The 16,423-nt window shown below is 55.2% G+C and overlaps 5 protein-coding genes across 5 annotated transcripts; 3 read left to right on the top strand and 2 right to left on the bottom strand.

Annotated features, from left to right (window-relative positions):
• Positions 1 to 200: 200 nt before the first annotated feature.
• F5144DRAFT_551862 (uncharacterized protein) lies at positions 201 to 2,869 on the top strand (the record flags this gene model as incomplete). Its single annotated transcript, XM_066787712.1, has 5 exons — positions 201 to 237; positions 311 to 357; positions 440 to 877; positions 1,377 to 2,426; positions 2,843 to 2,869. The coding sequence occupies 5 exons, from the start codon at positions 201 to 203 to the stop codon at positions 2,867 to 2,869; spliced, it is 1,599 nt and encodes a 532-aa protein (XP_066638969.1).
• A 631-nt stretch (positions 2,870 to 3,500) lies between these two features.
• On the bottom strand, positions 3,501 to 3,833 carry F5144DRAFT_606901 (uncharacterized protein; the record flags this gene model as incomplete). The annotated part of the gene is made up of 1 exon (XM_066791520.1): positions 3,501 to 3,833. The coding sequence occupies one exon, from the start codon at positions 3,831 to 3,833 to the stop codon at positions 3,501 to 3,503; it is 333 nt and encodes a 110-aa protein (XP_066638968.1).
• A 490-nt stretch (positions 3,834 to 4,323) lies between these two features.
• On the bottom strand, positions 4,324 to 5,572 carry F5144DRAFT_498981 (uncharacterized protein; the record flags this gene model as incomplete). The annotated part of the gene is made up of 4 exons (XM_066786298.1): positions 4,324 to 4,426; positions 4,899 to 5,082; positions 5,136 to 5,255; positions 5,332 to 5,572. 4 exons carry the CDS (start codon positions 5,570 to 5,572, stop codon positions 4,324 to 4,326), a joined length of 648 nt encoding a protein of 215 aa, XP_066638967.1.
• An 804-nt stretch (positions 5,573 to 6,376) lies between these two features.
• Positions 6,377 to 10,184, top strand: F5144DRAFT_520472 (glycoside hydrolase family 18 protein; the record flags this gene model as incomplete). The annotated part of the gene is made up of 3 exons (XM_066786699.1): positions 6,377 to 6,856; positions 6,960 to 7,320; positions 7,426 to 10,184. The coding sequence occupies 3 exons, from the start codon at positions 6,377 to 6,379 to the stop codon at positions 9,927 to 9,929; spliced, it is 3,345 nt and encodes a 1,114-aa protein (XP_066638966.1). The 3' UTR covers positions 9,930 to 10,184.
• A 408-nt stretch (positions 10,185 to 10,592) lies between these two features.
• On the top strand, positions 10,593 to 16,002 carry F5144DRAFT_520469 (uncharacterized protein). The gene is made up of 5 exons (XM_066786698.1): positions 10,593 to 10,878; positions 10,988 to 13,612; positions 13,671 to 14,027; positions 14,109 to 14,717; positions 14,789 to 16,002. Exons 1-5 carry the CDS (start codon positions 10,697 to 10,699, stop codon positions 15,645 to 15,647), a joined length of 4,632 nt encoding a protein of 1,543 aa, XP_066638965.1. The 5' UTR covers positions 10,593 to 10,696; the 3' UTR covers positions 15,648 to 16,002.
• Positions 16,003 to 16,423: the final 421 nt, after the last annotated feature.

The following is a 16,423-nucleotide window of genomic DNA, read 5'->3' as shown; positions in this document are numbered from 1 at the left end:
TCGCATATCATATCACAATGAATGACGCAACGAAGGGGCGAGATGTTAAGCGGTTAAGTTGACATCATCAAAATTTAACCTTAATAACAGGGCGCGATGTATAAGCTCGAGGACTAACTTTAAACGATATCCGCCTTGAATATCACCGGATACTCCTCCCTTTACAACTATCATCAAAATACCAAATCCACCTAGCCAACATGTCTGCCAACCCGGCTTCCGTAGCCAATCAGGGCGGTATGTACACGGCCTTGTCACAGCAACGCCCTTGTGTCCAACCAAGAAGGACAAAAACTAAGCCCCCATCCAGAGTTTCATTCTCGCGTTCCTCCATCCAAACCGACGTCAACCTCCGGTGTAAGCCACCCCATCCCACCCTCCATCCCCACCCAACATACCCACCAACCCTCACTCACTCACCCCCGCAACAACAAAACAGAACCAACCCGGCCACCACGTCCGCAACGAAGCCGTCCCCGCCTTCCACGCCCAAACCTACACCCCCGGCACCGCCCCCTCCAAGGACACCTACGAGCCCAACCCGCTCAACACCATCCCCGGTCAGGCCCTGAACCCCGAAGCGGCCCCCGCCGGCCGCACGGGCGCCCTCGACATGCCGGGCGCCACCAGCCGCGACATACACAGCGCGTCGACCTTTGCGCGGCCCATGGAGGGGCAGACGGGGCGGGAGCTGCACGGGGCGCATGGTGTGGGCAAGCGTAAGAAGGAGAGAAGTGGACTGGAGGGGGTGGGTGCGACGGATAGTAGGTCGGAGGAGACGGTGGAGGGGCGGGCGAGGGCGTTGGGGGCGGATTTGCCTGAGGGAGTGGAGCGGGGGGTGAAGGTCAGCGGGCCGGGGGCGGAGGAGAGGGTGCCGGTGGGTGCTGAGGAGGTCGCGGCGGAGAGGGGACGGGGTTGAGGAGTTGAGAACTTGGTGGGGTAGGGGCTGTGTATAGTATGGCGGGTTGTACGTGCTGGGGCTGTTGACGGGATATTCCGGCTTGGAAAATTGTTGTTGGATTGTAGGTTATTTTGGGGCACCACGTACAATTCGCTTCTCTTTTATATTCTGTTCTGCCTAACCGCCGTCGGTCCCTTCGAGATTATAAAGCCTTGGCGCCCCTCTATCTGCTGAAAAGATATCCCAAAAAAGCACCTAGCATCAGTTTCCTTGTCCTTAACCCGTGCCAACCATACCATCTAACAACCACCAGCATACCTAAGCATCCCATCATGTCGGCCCCCGCCGACCCCGAGCAACCCGGCATATCTTTTGACGAGTATATCGCCTTCTGCGCCAACCTCACAACACCCTGCTCGCCAAGTCATTCCTCCCAAACGCCCCGCCACCCGAAACTTCAACCGACCTCCTCCAGTGCTACGAATCCTTCCGTGCTAATGGCCCCTTCGACGCCTACAACCCATACATTCCCCCTTCTCTCGATCCCGATTTCCCCATAGTCAATCTCCTTTCTCAGCTTAGAACCACCATCCCACCCCAGATGGGTAATGGGACGCCCTTAACACCCCTCCTCTACCAACCCACGCCGCAATGGTTCTTTCCCGCCCTTTACAGCAACGCAGTCAACCAGGCGGACTCCCCTTTCATCATCCTCTACCCTCAGCGTCTTGACTCCCAAGCACCCGAAAACGGCGGTCTATTCGTAGACACTTATGACCTCCGTGGCATCTGGCTCAGCGCCCCCCCAGGCCCCGGAAACCTCACTCCCTTAGAGGAATGGCTCCCGCTTGATTACCTCCTCAAACAGGAATTGTCCCGCTGGGATTCTGGGCGCTATGCACACGATCCCAGCGCACAAGACGGGCTCAAGGTACAAAAATGGGCCCCGGTCCCTTCCACCACCAACGCCACAACCCCTCTTCCCAACCTGCAAGTCGCGGAAGCCGTCTCCGCGTGGGAACGTCTCTTGCACGCTATCGAATCCAGAATGCCTCGATCCACACCATCAACAAACAACAACAGAGAGGACCCCCTCCGCCGCGAAGCCCTTCAGGACCTCCACATCAGCACCTTCGCCCAGGACTTCCTCACCCACGCGCGCCGACCCAGCGGCTGGACATTTGTCGCCCCCGGCGTCGGCACCTTCTCCGAAGCCAGCTTACGCTCGGCCTATGCCGCCGAACCAGCCACCGCGTTCCGGCGCACGCTAGAAACCTCGGAAGAAGGCAACGACTGGGTTTCGTTGCTGCTCCCTAGCGTAACCGTCGCCGCCATCACCCCAAACGATGCCGGAGCCACACTTGTGCAGGCCCCGGTGCGAGTTCCAACGGACGTGAGCCAGCACCCTGGCAGCGGCATCAACTCGTTTGATAAGCCGTACGGGTTCGGGAAACTCACTGTTGACCGGCGGGCGGGGCTGTATACGTCCTGGGCGGACGAGCGCGACGGCGACTTGGTGCAGCTGGTGTGTCAGTCGGGGCGGACAGATGTGGGTGTGTTTCGGGGGGCGTGTCCATGGGGGCCGGATCGGTTGCCGCGGTTGGCGGAGGTGTTGGGGCATTGGGCGGGTTTGGTTGAGGATGGGGTTTGGGCGGTGGGGAGGGAGGGGGTGGTGGAGGATGTGGTGTGGTGGGAGGTGAATGGGGATGTGGCGGGTTTGGATTGGGGTGATGTGATGGGGTGAATGGTTGGGGAGGGTTGAGAGGAGGAATAGCGGGATTGGTAAATTGTTTGCTATCTACCTAGGTATCGTTTCAATATTGGCATCCGAAATTTGCATGCATCGATTATGTTGCAATGTTCACACATGATGTTGTCATCATCGCCGAGATGTCATCTCAATGGATTCTTAGCCGAACCCCCCAAACAAACATTCTCCAGGTAACAACCGAAAAATATCACGCATGATTTCTTTCTTACAGTCCCATCAGCTGGAAGGACGTGTACCATTCTCGGAAAAAGAAAACGAACACCTCAACTACGATTACACACCAAACGTGCGAACCACCCCGGGGCAGCCTCGGTACCGAGGCGTGTATGTACATGGTTATCCGACCAGTAGGAGGCGAATCCTTTCCGGTTGCACTCCCCCGGGTTTATAGCCCCTAGAGCCCTTGAGTTACCGAGGGCCTGGAGCTCCCAGTGACCCGGTCGTCGAAGGATCGACATTGAAGTCATGGGGCCTCCTGCACGGAAGGTTGCATCTATCTCCTCTCTGAGGTAACATTGACATCACAACGTCTACGGCAAGTAACTTGCACTCATAGTGTGGAACTCGAAAACAGGGCCTTGCCTTGCTAGTTACGCAATAGTGACTGAATAGAAAGTGGGAATCTGCAAACTCCTCGATTGCCCCTTCGCCCCTCAGCCTCGTACCGGTTGACAACCCTTGATTCAATCCCTCGTATAACGGCCGTTACTGCTGTCATCATAATGGTGCTAGTGAAGCTTTAGTCGTTGTCCTAACCGGCATGCCGTTGTCACTCACTGTATCAACCCTTATTTCTTCCAACTGCCAAGTGGTTTCCCGAAACCTCACCTAATAAGGACCATCGACGCACGCGTAGGCAGCCGCGCCAATGTTGCCCCAACCTTCGGCGTCAACTAGCCGGCTGCCGTTGTCATTGTCGTTGCAGTGGTACGCACACCCGGCATCTGTAAAGAGACGGAACGAGTACGAGCCGGTCGATCTGACCGAGACAAGACGGGTCTGGAAGAAGCTGGGCAGCCGGCAGCAGTCCTGGTACGGACAGGTGAAGGTTTGGCAGGTTCCTGTGAAATCACGGCCGGTGCACCCATAGACGCTCATAGGCGCCTGGGCACTGGCCAGGGCGGCCAGGGAAAGAAGCGAAAGGCCCGCAGAAAGCTTCATGTTGGATATGCTGAGTGTTTGTTGGATGGGTGATGATGTGATTAGAGAGAAGATGATGGCATGCATCTCGCAAGAAGCCCTACACTTTATATCTACGTTAGTTAGCATTTGATTCCTGTCGATCAGCAATAAGCACAGCTTCTTTTTGCCCCGAGTGGTCTCATGTCTGTGGGAAGGGACCAATCGAAGAAGTCCGAGTTGAAGGCTGCGTGTGAGGCAACACTTTCTTCACCGCCGGTGCAAGGGCAAGTCCACCTCCACAACTCCGGTGAAGTCAAGCACGCACACGAGAACCCCATTGGTAGGGATGGTGACCCCCGGGCAGCTTTCTTATTTCGGATACATAGCCCCCAGATCGTCGGGTCCGCCACAAACCCCCGCTTCTGTGACTGGCTCGAGACTGGGTTACCGGGATAAGCCCATCGGCTTGGGCTCAGCTGGGCAGTGACGGGCATGCCGAAATGGCCGCCACGCATTGGTCCGTCTTAAATTAGGGCATATTTGTGAGGAGAGGAGCGTTATTCGTCAGGTACCTATCCAGAAGATGTCCACGAACGATCAGCAAGCAAGACACCTCTTTCACGAAAGAGAGTCTCGGTTCCAAGGTCAATTGTGGTCGCCCGACCGATGGAAGTCGGTGTGGCCTCGGGAGGTCGAAGTGGGCACGCTAGCTGCAACCAATGCCGATCCTGTCCTTTTCTAGCCTCCGGCGGACACACAGTGGTACCTGGCTGTTTCGTGCATACTGTGTAAGGTCGTTTCGGGATCAAGTTCAAACCTGGCCTCGAGCGTTACCGCTTTTTGCCGCATGGATCCGAGCCATAGGGCTGAAGACTCGGCCCGCCATATTGATCCAACAACGCCAAGGAAGGACAAAGGCATGGGAGAGCGTGAGGCCAATTTCTGGGCATTGTCTTCCGTGCCTTGAATGAAACTACCTGCCCATTTCAGTAGCTACCCTCCGCCAAGTCTAAATGTGGACAGTCCTTTGGGTCACTGTAAAAGACGCCGCCCAGCTGCTTGATCACCTTGCAGCGCTCGTCCATACTGTAAGCATGGAACAACACACCTACCCCTTTTTCGATAGCTTCACCTTTGGTTGTGCTAAGAACCCACACCCCGCCGGTAGTCGGCCAGCCCGTTACGATGAAGCTATTGGGGGGATCCGGTGGAGGTGTGTGGTGTACGGTTAGTCCATCCTCAGACCAGGCGTATTCGCTCTTCCACCAGACGGCCCCGAGTTGGCGCACTATAAAGAGAGGTTAGCGATAGTTTTAGGGGTTATACCCGGCTGCGTCATACTCTTGTTGCAGTGAGCCTCTTCATCAGGGGCAGCGGAAGGATTGTTTGGAGAAGGGTGTGGCACAGGGCTGAATCTATCGAAACCGAGAAATTCAATCTCCACCGCGGAGGCTGTATGGACTGAGAATTTTGAAGAATTTGGTCAACCCATTTCTATTTAACTGTCCGCTCACGTGGGCCTTGACATTTAACGTACCGTATATGCCACCTTTGGCTGGCCAGCCATACACGGAGGCCCCGGGTCCGTCGCTATATGACACCCTCACCCTGGCCCACCAAACTTCTCCCCGACCCTGACAGGTCACTCCAGGAACATCTTTGGGCATGCCCTCAGGCCATGGTGCGGGTGGCGTGGCCAGGTGTTCGTGCTGCACGATTTCATCTTCTTGATTCTGAGACGGGCGCGCAAACCAGAAGTTGCGAAAAAGCGCGGCCATGGCAATAGCGGCAAAGGTATGACAGATGTTGGTGATCGTGGATGGGGCGTGATCAGCCAAATCGATGAGAAAAAAGACGATAGAAGAAGCACAGACATTAAACTGAGAGCAATTTGCCTCGTCGGGGTCAATGACAAACAGGAAGGTGGGGCTTGGTACCCGGTGATCATCTTATGAGCCAATATTCATTAAAACCACACAGCATCCAACCCGTTTCCATCATATGCGGTCCTGCTCGTATGTACAACTTGCAACCAACTTGTGCTCCCATCTAACGCCCAGCAGTCCGATCGCGTTTCGCAGACTACAACATGTCATCCGATGGGTTTCGGCGGGTTTAGTGCACAACATGGGTACACAACACAACCAGAAGTTAGAACGGAAGAGAAAAAAATCTCGTAGTTACCGGTGCCCCCCGTGCTGAAACAGAACGGCGCACGGAGTTTGCGGAAGGGTATGCGGTTTGGTGCCTCGGCTTGTCAGGGTGTGGAAGTACCTGACATCAACGGTGACCACCTAGGTAACATGATATATTCGCCCTGGTTGCACTCGTTGCGTACCTAAGTTACGTTACTTTCTCTCTTCTCACTCTGGTGTAATCCCACCACCATTCCTGGGCCCCACCAATGTGTCGCGATCCGTACGGAACGGGGTCTTTACCGTTTGCGCGGCATGAATATATAAAACAGCTCGCGGGTCTTGGTGCTTGGAGTCTTGGAGGATAGATCGTATGATCCGAATCCCCAATGACCAACATTCTTGAACAAACACGACGTAGCCTTGATTTCTCGAGCCACTGCAGACATGGGCGCAACGTACTCCTACAACCTCGTCCAGCCCGGCGATGGATGCGATAGCCTGGCTACCCGCTGCGGTATCACCGGTGCGCAGTTCACCGAATACAACCCGGACCCGGCCCTTTGCTCAACGCTGGCCCCCAGACAGCCCGTCTATTGTTCTTCCGGGCCGCTTCCCAATGTCTCCCCTCAGCCAAGCCCGGATGGGGCATGTGCTGTACACGTCGTCCAAAAGGGAGACACGTGCTCAGACATTGCCAATAACAACTACATCACCGTCGATGACATCGAGCAGTGGAACCTGCAAACATGGGGTTGGGAAGGCTGCCGCAACCTTCAGCTGGGCCCCATCTGCATCAGCACCGGTGCTCCTCCGATGCCGCCCGCCGTCGACGGGGTCGTGTGCGGCCCCCAAGTTCTAGGGACGACACGGCCGGCTTCCTGGTCCGACATCACCATGTTGAACCCATGTCCCCTCAATGCATGCGTAAGTATTACTCTCACCAGCTTCAAAGTTGGGCTACCAGCCCTCCTCGTCTCCATCTTCCCTGTTCCCTCGTTGACGAGCCGTGGTTGACAAAATGAGACAGTGTGATAAATGGGGCCAGTGCGGCATCACGCCCGACTTTTGCACGCCCACGCAATCCAGCACTGGCGCCCCTGGCACATCAGCCCCTGGCACCAATGGCTGCATCTCCAACTGTGGAACTTCCATTGTGCAGGGCAGCGCGTCCGGCGGCCCTTTGCGGATCGGCTACTTCGAGGTCTTTGGCGTGGACAGATCCTGTCTGACTATGGACGCCAGCAATCTGCCGTCTGGTGGTTATACCCACGTCCACTACGCTTTTGGCTCCATTACATCCGACTTTCAGGTCGATCTTTCGGCGTACCTGACTCAATTCGAAATCTTCGCCTCCATGACCGGTTTCAAGCGTATCTTGTCGTTTGGTGGTTGGTCGTTTTCTACCAAGTAAGCAATTTTGTTGTTCTAATTTCATTGAATGTCCCCTTTTGCGGCCGAGCCATTAGGTCCAGGACGAAACTCGAGCTGACCAGTTTCCAGTTTGGACTCAGCACCTATCTTCAGAAATGGCGTGACCAGGCCGAACCGCCAGGCGTTTGCACAGAGTGTTGTCGACGCCGTCCGACAGTACAATTTGGACGGCGTCGACTTTGATTGGGAATATCCCGGTGCTCCGGACGTGCCCGGAACCCACGTCGACGATGGACAAAATTACTTCGAATTTCTCCAGACCATCCGTGCCCTCCTACCGGACGGAGTCTCCCTCTCTATCGCCGCGCCCGCCTCGTACTGGTACCTCAAAGGCTTTCCCATCGCCGAAATTTCCCAGGTCGTCGACTACGTTGTGTACATGACCTACGACCTACACGGCCAGTGGGACTACAACAAGACGGGGGCAAACCCGGGCTGTCCCAACGGCAACTGCCTTCGTTCACACATCAATGTGGCTGAGACAGAGTACGCTCTTGCCATGATCACCAAGGCCGGCGTTCCCGCAAACAAGGTCGCCGTGGGCATCGCCAGTTACGGGAGGAGCTTTGGCATGGCAAACCCGGGCTGCACGGGACCCGAATGCCTTTTTCACGGACCGGCTTCAACGGCGGAAGAAGGCCCTTGCACCGGAACGGCGGGTTATATTTCCCAAGCCGAGATCGACGCTCTGACGTCTGGCAACACCACTGTCAGCCGGCTTTTGCGCCGCGGAGCCATCACGACATGGTATGACAAGGAAAGCGACTCGGACATGATGACATATGGCAGCGGCACATGGGTGGCTTACATGAGCCCGGCCACCAAAATGTCACGCATCGACCGGTACGCGGGTTACGGCTTTGCTGGTTCGGTCGAGTGGGCCGTGGACCTGGCGCAATTTGTTCTCGGCCAAGACGAAACTCACAACACCTTGTCCGTCGCGCAGCTAGAGAGTCAGTTCACGGCCGGCCTAGCTCTCAGCAACTATGACACCTCCCTCTTTCATAACTACAATCTCACCGACCTGGCAACAAGACTCGAGGGGTTCAAGGGGTGCAACGGGGCGCAGCAAAGGGCCATCTACTCGGGCTGGCAGCAGTCGTGGGAGCTCATGAACCTGCTGTACCACGAAGCCAGGGGCGGCATCGATCTCAACAGCGCAGCGGCCGTGGAGTACCTGGGCCCGCCTGCCTTCTCCAAACCGAAAAAGAGCCTGTACGAGAGCATCTTCATCAATATGAACGGGATTCAACCTGGCTGGTGGTTTAATCCCTTCCAATGGAGCTTGCCGGTTCGGTGCGATGACCCGCAATTGCAGTGCCCCTGTGGTGGGAGGAGCGACACGATGGCCTATACCATAGTGCATGATGCCAACTACAAAGGGAACCCGAGCATCAATTTCTGTCCCAGCTACTTCTCTGCCCCCACCCTCAGTACGGTAATGGAGTACGCCAACACGACGAGTCAAATAGAGGTCATCTATGCGGACATGCACATGTATGACCCCAACCAGGCTCTTGTCTGGTACCACGAGCTGTTACATGTGGATTGGGCCTCCGGAGTCAGCACCAACCCGTCTCTTGTGCCCATTGTGGATTTGAGACTGGGAATTCGAAAGACGAAGGATGTTATCGAGTTCAAGAGGGCATACGGGCTCAAACATGTCAAGGCGCTGGCACGCTTCTCCCACAGTCCTGATTGGACTATCAAAAACGCAGACAGCATGGCGTTGTACGCCTTGGCGCGGTACGTGCAACACAAACTTGGCAACATCTATCCGCATTTGCCCCTAGCCGGTAACCCGCCCGCTACCGTAGGATACCCCTTCGAGGTCCCCGGCTACTTTACCATCGAGGCCGATGTCACCGCTGAGCTCGAACCCGGCGCGGATTGGGAGTACCCGTTGCCCGACAGCGGGACCCGTAGCGAGTGCGATGGAGTCATTGGGGAAAGTGCTTCCGACAACGCCGTTACCCTTAGCGCCAACTTCGCCGTACAGTCCAACTACCCGGCCGAGTACCTATCCAGCTATTCGTCGTGGGCCAGCCTAACCCCCACAACAACGTCCACTGCGCCCACGGCGCCGTCCCAAACCTGGCACCTTTCCATCTACAGCAAACCCGACTGTGCCGGCGACTACTACTCGCTTTCGGGCACCGAGATGGACTCGCCGTTCGTCAAGTGCCTCGCGCTGCGCGGCGGCCTGCCCCGCGTATCCGACACGGGCCCCACGTGCTCGTGGTTCACGGGCGGCGGCGGCGTCTGGGCCGACTGCAGCGCCAGCTACCTGACCCAGCCACGGTCGTGGGCGATCCGCGGCGGCACCTGCACCGCCTACGGCAACACCGACTGCCACGACGACGGCCACAGCCAGGCCTACACGTGGACCGAGGGGTGTCACAACTACGACGCGGCAGAGGCTGACACCAAGAACTGGCTGGCTGTGCGCTGTGGCGCTGTCCATGCCCCTGATGACGCCGTCAATGCCCATGGAACTCCGACATCCTTGGTCACCGTGGCCAGGGTTAAGACACCGTCAACAACGACGAACAGTACGCGTGGTTAGGTGTATGGTGTGGCGAGCCCAGGTCTGTAGCCCGCTGCCGCGAGGGTGAGCATCATGGTAAGGGATGACCGCAACCGCAGGGGGGTCCGACACTAGGAATGTACTGAACCGGTTGCAATGTGTGTTGGCTAGTCATTTTGTTGTTTAGTTGTTGTTTAGGCATTTTGTTGTTTGCCTAGTTACTCATTTTGTTATTTAGTCATTTTGTTGTTGTCCTTTGTCCATTGCAGTGTGTGAGCTTTTATTACATTATTATTATCCAATTATCCGTCTATGCGGAAAATATCAAGGGCTGATCAACTTCCGCTGGGCTCCTGTCAAACGTGGTGAAAGGCCGGTGTTTTGAAATCTGGTCTCTGTCCAAGTTCTTGCTGGTTCAAGCCCTCGTTTGTGTGCATATTTATGAGGTTGTAAACCAATCTGGGCTGTGCTCTATTCTGAGAGTCCGGGGCCAACCATTGCGCACATATGTAGAGAACTCGGGGAAGATTGGGGCAGGGATTCTACCCCTGCAGTTTTTGACCCCTTAACTGACCCGACAGGTTGGGTCAGGGCGGCTGCTGTTACGATTTGTGTTGGAGTCGCAACCCCTGCATCAAGCAAGGCTGTGGCGCAGGTGCCAACCCCTCACCCATGGAGGTGACTGAAAGACGAAGCTGCCGGCATCATTCATTACACAACCGCACATTCTTCTTCCATCGTATCAGGCCGCGCTCGCGATTGATCCTCCGCTTTGGTGTACTTTGTATTCACACAGATAACCAAAGATGGCGGCGGGTAGCACTCGCCCATCCAATCGAGCAGAAGCACAGCGACTAGTGCAGAGCATTGCCGATGACCGTCGCCCCATCCCTGACGAGGTGCTGGACCGTATGTCAGATGCCGACCAACGACAGGTCGAACATGCCATTCTTATGAAGGACCAGGTGAATGGTCCTTCTGTTTTGACGTAAGTTATAACCCTTGCGGACAGTTTGGTACTCCGTTCTGGAAAGGTACCTACCTACTCGGGGGCGGTTGCACAAATAGCGCCCATTATCTAACCATGAGCGTTATAGCCTGGCCCAGAATCTTTATACGAGCAACGCTCGGTTCGTTCTTGAGCTGCTCCAGAATGCTGAAGACAACGACTACACAAAGGCTCAAGCGCTCGGCGATGAGCCCTACGTGTCGTTCAGCGTGTATCCTAGTCAAGTGGTTCTGGAGTATAATGAGGATGGTTTTACGGAAGAGAACCTAAGAGCTATTTGCAGCGTTGGCCAGAGCTCCAAGATTGGAGCTCGGGGGTACATTGGAGACAAAGGCATCGGGTTCAAATCGGTGTTCATGGCAGCACATCGGGTCCACGTCCAGTCTGGCCATTTCTCATTCCACTTTCGACACCGCCAGGGTGATTCTGGGCTGGGCATGATCACACCAATCTGGGAATACGCATTTTATCTCGGTGGCCGGCACACCCGAATCACGCTGGACCTGATCCAGGGTGGGACGCCGGAAGAGCAAGTTGGACGTAACCAGACGATCCGGCAGCAGTTCGAACAACTCCACGACGCAATCCTCCTCTTCATGAAGAAAATCAAGAAGATTAAGGTCGCTTTCTACGACAATCAACCAGGCGGACCCGGCGAGCCAGCGAGCACCATCACCCACTCAATAGATCGTCAGAGCCCGATAACCGTCTGCACGAAACACACATCCCAAAAGGGCCACGAACAGACACAACATCGATATTACTACGTCAAGAAGGGTATTGCGACGGGTCTAAGCAAAGCCGAGGGCCGCATCTACTCGCAATCAGAAGAGGCCTCGGGGGCCTACTCCAGGGGGGAGGTGGTCCTAGCCTTTCCCCTGACGGCGGACTCGGTACCCATCCTGGAAAACCAATGGGTATTCTCGTTTCTGCCCGTCCGCCAGATGGGTTTCAAATTCCTGGTCCACGCAGACTTCGTCATGCAGGCCGACAGACAGGACATTGCTCACATGGCTGCCCGGAATCGTGAGCTTGCCACGAAGATCGCGAAGGACTTCATCAAGGCGGTCCTTGAACTTTGTAAGCACGAAACACTTCAATACCAGTGGATGCGGTACCTTCCGGAGGAAAATGTATGTCCTTGGGGCGACTTCCTTTGGCGAGGGGTAGCCGCAGATATCAGGATGCAAATCAGGTCGACGCCAGTTCTTCGTGCGGCCATTCCAGGTCCGCTCCGGCTGATAGAGAGCGTACGGAGACACCAACCTACACACCTTGATGCATCTGGTGAACCCCTACTTCCCGGCATTGACCCATTGCCATCTGTATCTCCTCGATACGAGAGCGCTGATCTGGACCGATTGCGCGATCTTGGGCTCAAAGATCTGGACATATACATGGTTGTTTCGAGGATCAAGTCTGATCTCGCAGCACCAGTATCGAGGATACGAACAACTCAGGACGAAGACTGGCAATCACGCCTCGCAAGGCTATTTCACTACCCGTTTGTGGAGAACACGGCAGTCAGCAGGAAAATGCAGAAGGCGCTTCACTTCATGTGCCGTGAATTGACGAAACTGAACTTGCTTCCACTGACGGACGGTACTTGGACCTCAGGGATATCTGGCCCCATCTACTATTCTAGGGTCAAGGACACCAATCTCGACATTCCCCCAGGTCTACCTCTGAGAATGAAAATCATAGATCCGACAGCTGCCGCCAACGCCGATCGGAAACAATTCTTTGACACTCTGGGTGTTAGGCATGCGCCTGCAGCTCTTGTCCGGGCGGTTGTCTTGGACAGGTACCGCAACGCCCACCCCACGCTTTTGGAAAGCGTTTCCCATCTTCATTTCCTATATCTTACCGAGCATCTTGCCGACCATCGGTTCGACGGTGACCAGACGTTCCAACTTTATTCCCATCACGAACGACTCGAGGATGCAACACAGACAGATGTCTTCCTCAGAGACGACGACGGCCCATACGGGGCAGCACAGCTCTTGCGGGCGACGCCGCCTGGACTTGATGCGGGCGCTGGTGCACCCGGACTAGATATGCTCTTTGCACATCCGGCCTACTTCCAAGATCCTCCCAAACGACGTCATGATTTTGATGGTGGATGGGAGCAGTGGCTCACTCGTGTCTGCGGGCTTCAACCTTGTGTGACTTGGATCCGCCAAGCTGAGGCTGACACGGAAGAACGTGAGATGACTACAGCTTGTCGCTATGTTGCTCAGCATCGGCCCGAGAAGTTCCTCGGTTTTCTTCGCGCCATTTGGAAACGCCATGGTCTACATCTTGAGCCGAAGGATAGCGCCATCATCGAAGATCTCAGCTGGACCCCGGTCCTGTGCAAGGGGCCCGGTATCAACCTTCGACCTCTCAACTCAACCTTCCTCCCCATTAGGGAGCTGGTGACGGTCTGTGATCGGTTCATGCTTGACGGCGAGTTCTTCCCTTGGTTGGAGTTAGACACTCCGCTGAGCAACAATGCAGCGCCCATTGAATGGAGATGCCTGGGATCTGCGTTTGGCTTGGGATATGACCACGACCTCTTGGGCCTTGCTCTGGGGGTCTTGAAGTCCATCGTGGAGGCGAACCCTCTTGCAGAGGACCTGAGACAGCCAGAGCGTATGCTCAAGCTCTATGAATACCTCCAAGATAGGGTCCGTGAGTCCAGACATCGTGGAGCGTGTCGAGAAAAAATACGGTAAGCCCCCGATCATAACACCCTCCTCTGGTCCAAACGCTACTTACAACCAATCTAGGGACGCATTCGCGTCTTTGCCATCCATCTTTGTTCCTGGAACCGAAACAAATGATCCGGCTTGGGCCGAGCCCCAAGATTGTCTCTGGAACTCACCCATCGAAATGCTTACCAAGTACACGTTAGCCAGAGCGTATACTCCTACATTCACAACCAACGATGACAGCCTTATTCGTCTTGAGGCATTCTTCGTGCGCACCCTTGGGATTCCGAACTGCTCGTGGGAGCATGTCGTGGAGGAGCTCAGAGATTACACGACCGGGATTGTATTCATCAATCTCGATCTCAGTAGAGCGAGGGAACTATACAAGTGTCTTTCAGAGATGCGGTTGCAGGGCACTGCGCTCAGTAAACTCAAGTAAGTATTGATTGGGTAACAGGTAGTGACCACATCAGGGCTGTGCTGGGCATGTTTGCTTACCCCGTCACCAATATTTAGGGAGACCTTTGAGCGCGAGGCTCTCATATGTGGCTTCGACGAAGCATGGTACAGAACGTCAGACTGCCTATGGTCGAGTGCCACTCCGGTCAGGAGCAAACTCATTCTCGACAACCTGTATGGCAACGACATGCGGGACTTCTTCGTTGGTGTCTTGGGCGTGTCTGACCTAACGGCCGAGTTGGTCTACGATAAGCTCGCCGCAAAAAACGGCCCCGAGCTGTCAGTCGAGGAGGCCAAGAAGACTTTGTTTTCGTTCACCTCATTACTCGTAGCCGGCAGTGGTGTATTTGATCCGGCAGCCGTTATTGCAAATCCGGTGTTCCCAGTTCGTTTCCCGGACGGCAAGGTCGGCCTTTGTACAGGCACTACAAGCTTCGCACTGATGGATCGCAAACTCCTTGGCCAGGACTTTGCGACTTTGGCCAAGTTCCTCGATTTTGATATGGAGGAGGTCCGAATATTACAGCCATTGTTTCAGTGGGCTGGCATGGAAGACAGGTACTTGTCCAGGGCCGTCAACGAGATCACCAGTGCGGACACAGAATCATCACGGCCCATCTCAACACCTCATCGCGATATTAGAGGAAAGGCACACGCTTTGCTTCGGTATGTTGGCTCCGGAACATGACTGGGTTACTTGTATTTGACACAAGCTAATCAGCAGCTAAAATCTCAAGGATTGCGGTGACTTACAACAGCCCAAGAGCACGTCATGACTCGAACCTCAACGAGTTCTACACATTCCTCCGGAACTCGGAAACGCTTGAGATAGGCAAGATCACGGCGGAGCTTCTCCTGACCCAAGACGACACGGAACTGCGTGTGGAGAAAGATTCAGCGTTGCTTCATATTCGCGAGGATGTTGACGGGTTGAAAGTCTACGTTCCAGAGGATAAGAGGAGTCAAGAGGTCTGCTTCAACAGCAAGCTTTCCCGACGCCTGTGCGAATGGATGATGACGGATCCGGCGACACAACTAGTGGCGCCAGTCCCGCATGACGCTGTGGCTGTTATCCAGAGCGTGTTGAACGCCCAGCCATTCACAATCAACGACATTCTGGACGAGCACGGGATTTTGGAAGTGAATGTCGCTGAGAGAGATATCGAGATTCTCGTCGATGAAAAGGAGGTCTACCGCGAGGAGATCCCCACCGAGATTTCCAACAACAACTCCTCAAGGCCAGAAACTCCTACCTCTCGTCACCACGCTTCAACAGAGTTCAGCAGCAACGACAGCCCAGGGTTGGCAACGCCCCTGTCCTCCTCGGTCGTATCACCCGGGGTCATCTCATCCGTGGACATGGTGGCCCGCAGCACCGATGAAGCTTGTGGGTCTCAATCACGTCTGGTGGACGCGAATGGGGCGGGAGGGGGAGACCCTCATCCGTCTCTACTTCAAAGCATCGTCGACGCTCCCACACGCGCTGCCTCTCCACCACGGGGTGCCTTTGACATGTCCGCCGTCAACGCGGCGCTACCGAGAGGTTTAGGGGGCGACGACGCTGTAATTGAAAGTTTACCGACTAAGATGAATTAGCCAGGTTAAGCGGGACAAGTAAAGTGAGCGAGGCAGAGCGGCTGGTGACTGGAGCCGTTCGTCAGTGCTCCGAATTCCGGAGCGATGATGGTACCTACCTATCATCGCTTCAGGCTCATACCATTCTTTTCACTTCTTCGACATGGAGAAGACATGATGCACAGAATGCCACCTAGGTAGATAAAGTAATATTGTGGCTCCACGACCGGCTGCTAGTCCCCCCTTTCATCGCTCGTAATATTCACTTCAACTACGATAACCACCAAACTTGATCCAAGATTTATCGTAAAGCGTCATTCCCCAGGCTGGCTTGAGTCGCTTAACACACTCGAGCGTCTTCCAAATAACACGTTAGTTTCTCAAAGTCGCAGGGTTGTCAATTATTAAAGAGATGCTTACCGGTCCACATCCACATGGGAGGCCCTGTCCCACCTTCCCTTCCAGGCATCAAGCCTGTCCTCCGTGGCTGCCCCCCGAGCCTTGACGAGGGTAGCTGTGTCTGCCACTGGCACGCCAGGCATCAGTCTGTCAGCCACAGATGGCGGCCCATTCAGGTAGGTACCTAGTCATGCACCGCCGCACGAGCCATCTCTTCAGCACCTCGTACCTTGCTTCCAGACTGTCAGCTCACCATGTCGATGACGCACGGATCACCTGATTTACCAGTGGCCTCCTGTTCCTGCCGTTCCGGAGGTGGATGATGGGGACATTTCGATGGAAGTCGAGACCCTACTAGGGCTTGCGAGACGATTGAACTGATTGAACGGATCTGAATG

The sequence above is a fragment of the Chaetomium tenue genome (assembly GCF_020726465.1).
Source record: "Chaetomium tenue strain MPI-SDFR-AT-0079 chromosome Unknown F5144scaffold_7, whole genome shotgun sequence".
NCBI classification, from domain to species: Eukaryota; Fungi; Ascomycota; class Sordariomycetes; order Sordariales; family Chaetomiaceae; genus Chaetomium; species Chaetomium tenue.
The sequence above is the reverse complement of the archived record's forward strand: the minus strand, read 5'-3'. Positions and strand labels throughout refer to the sequence as shown.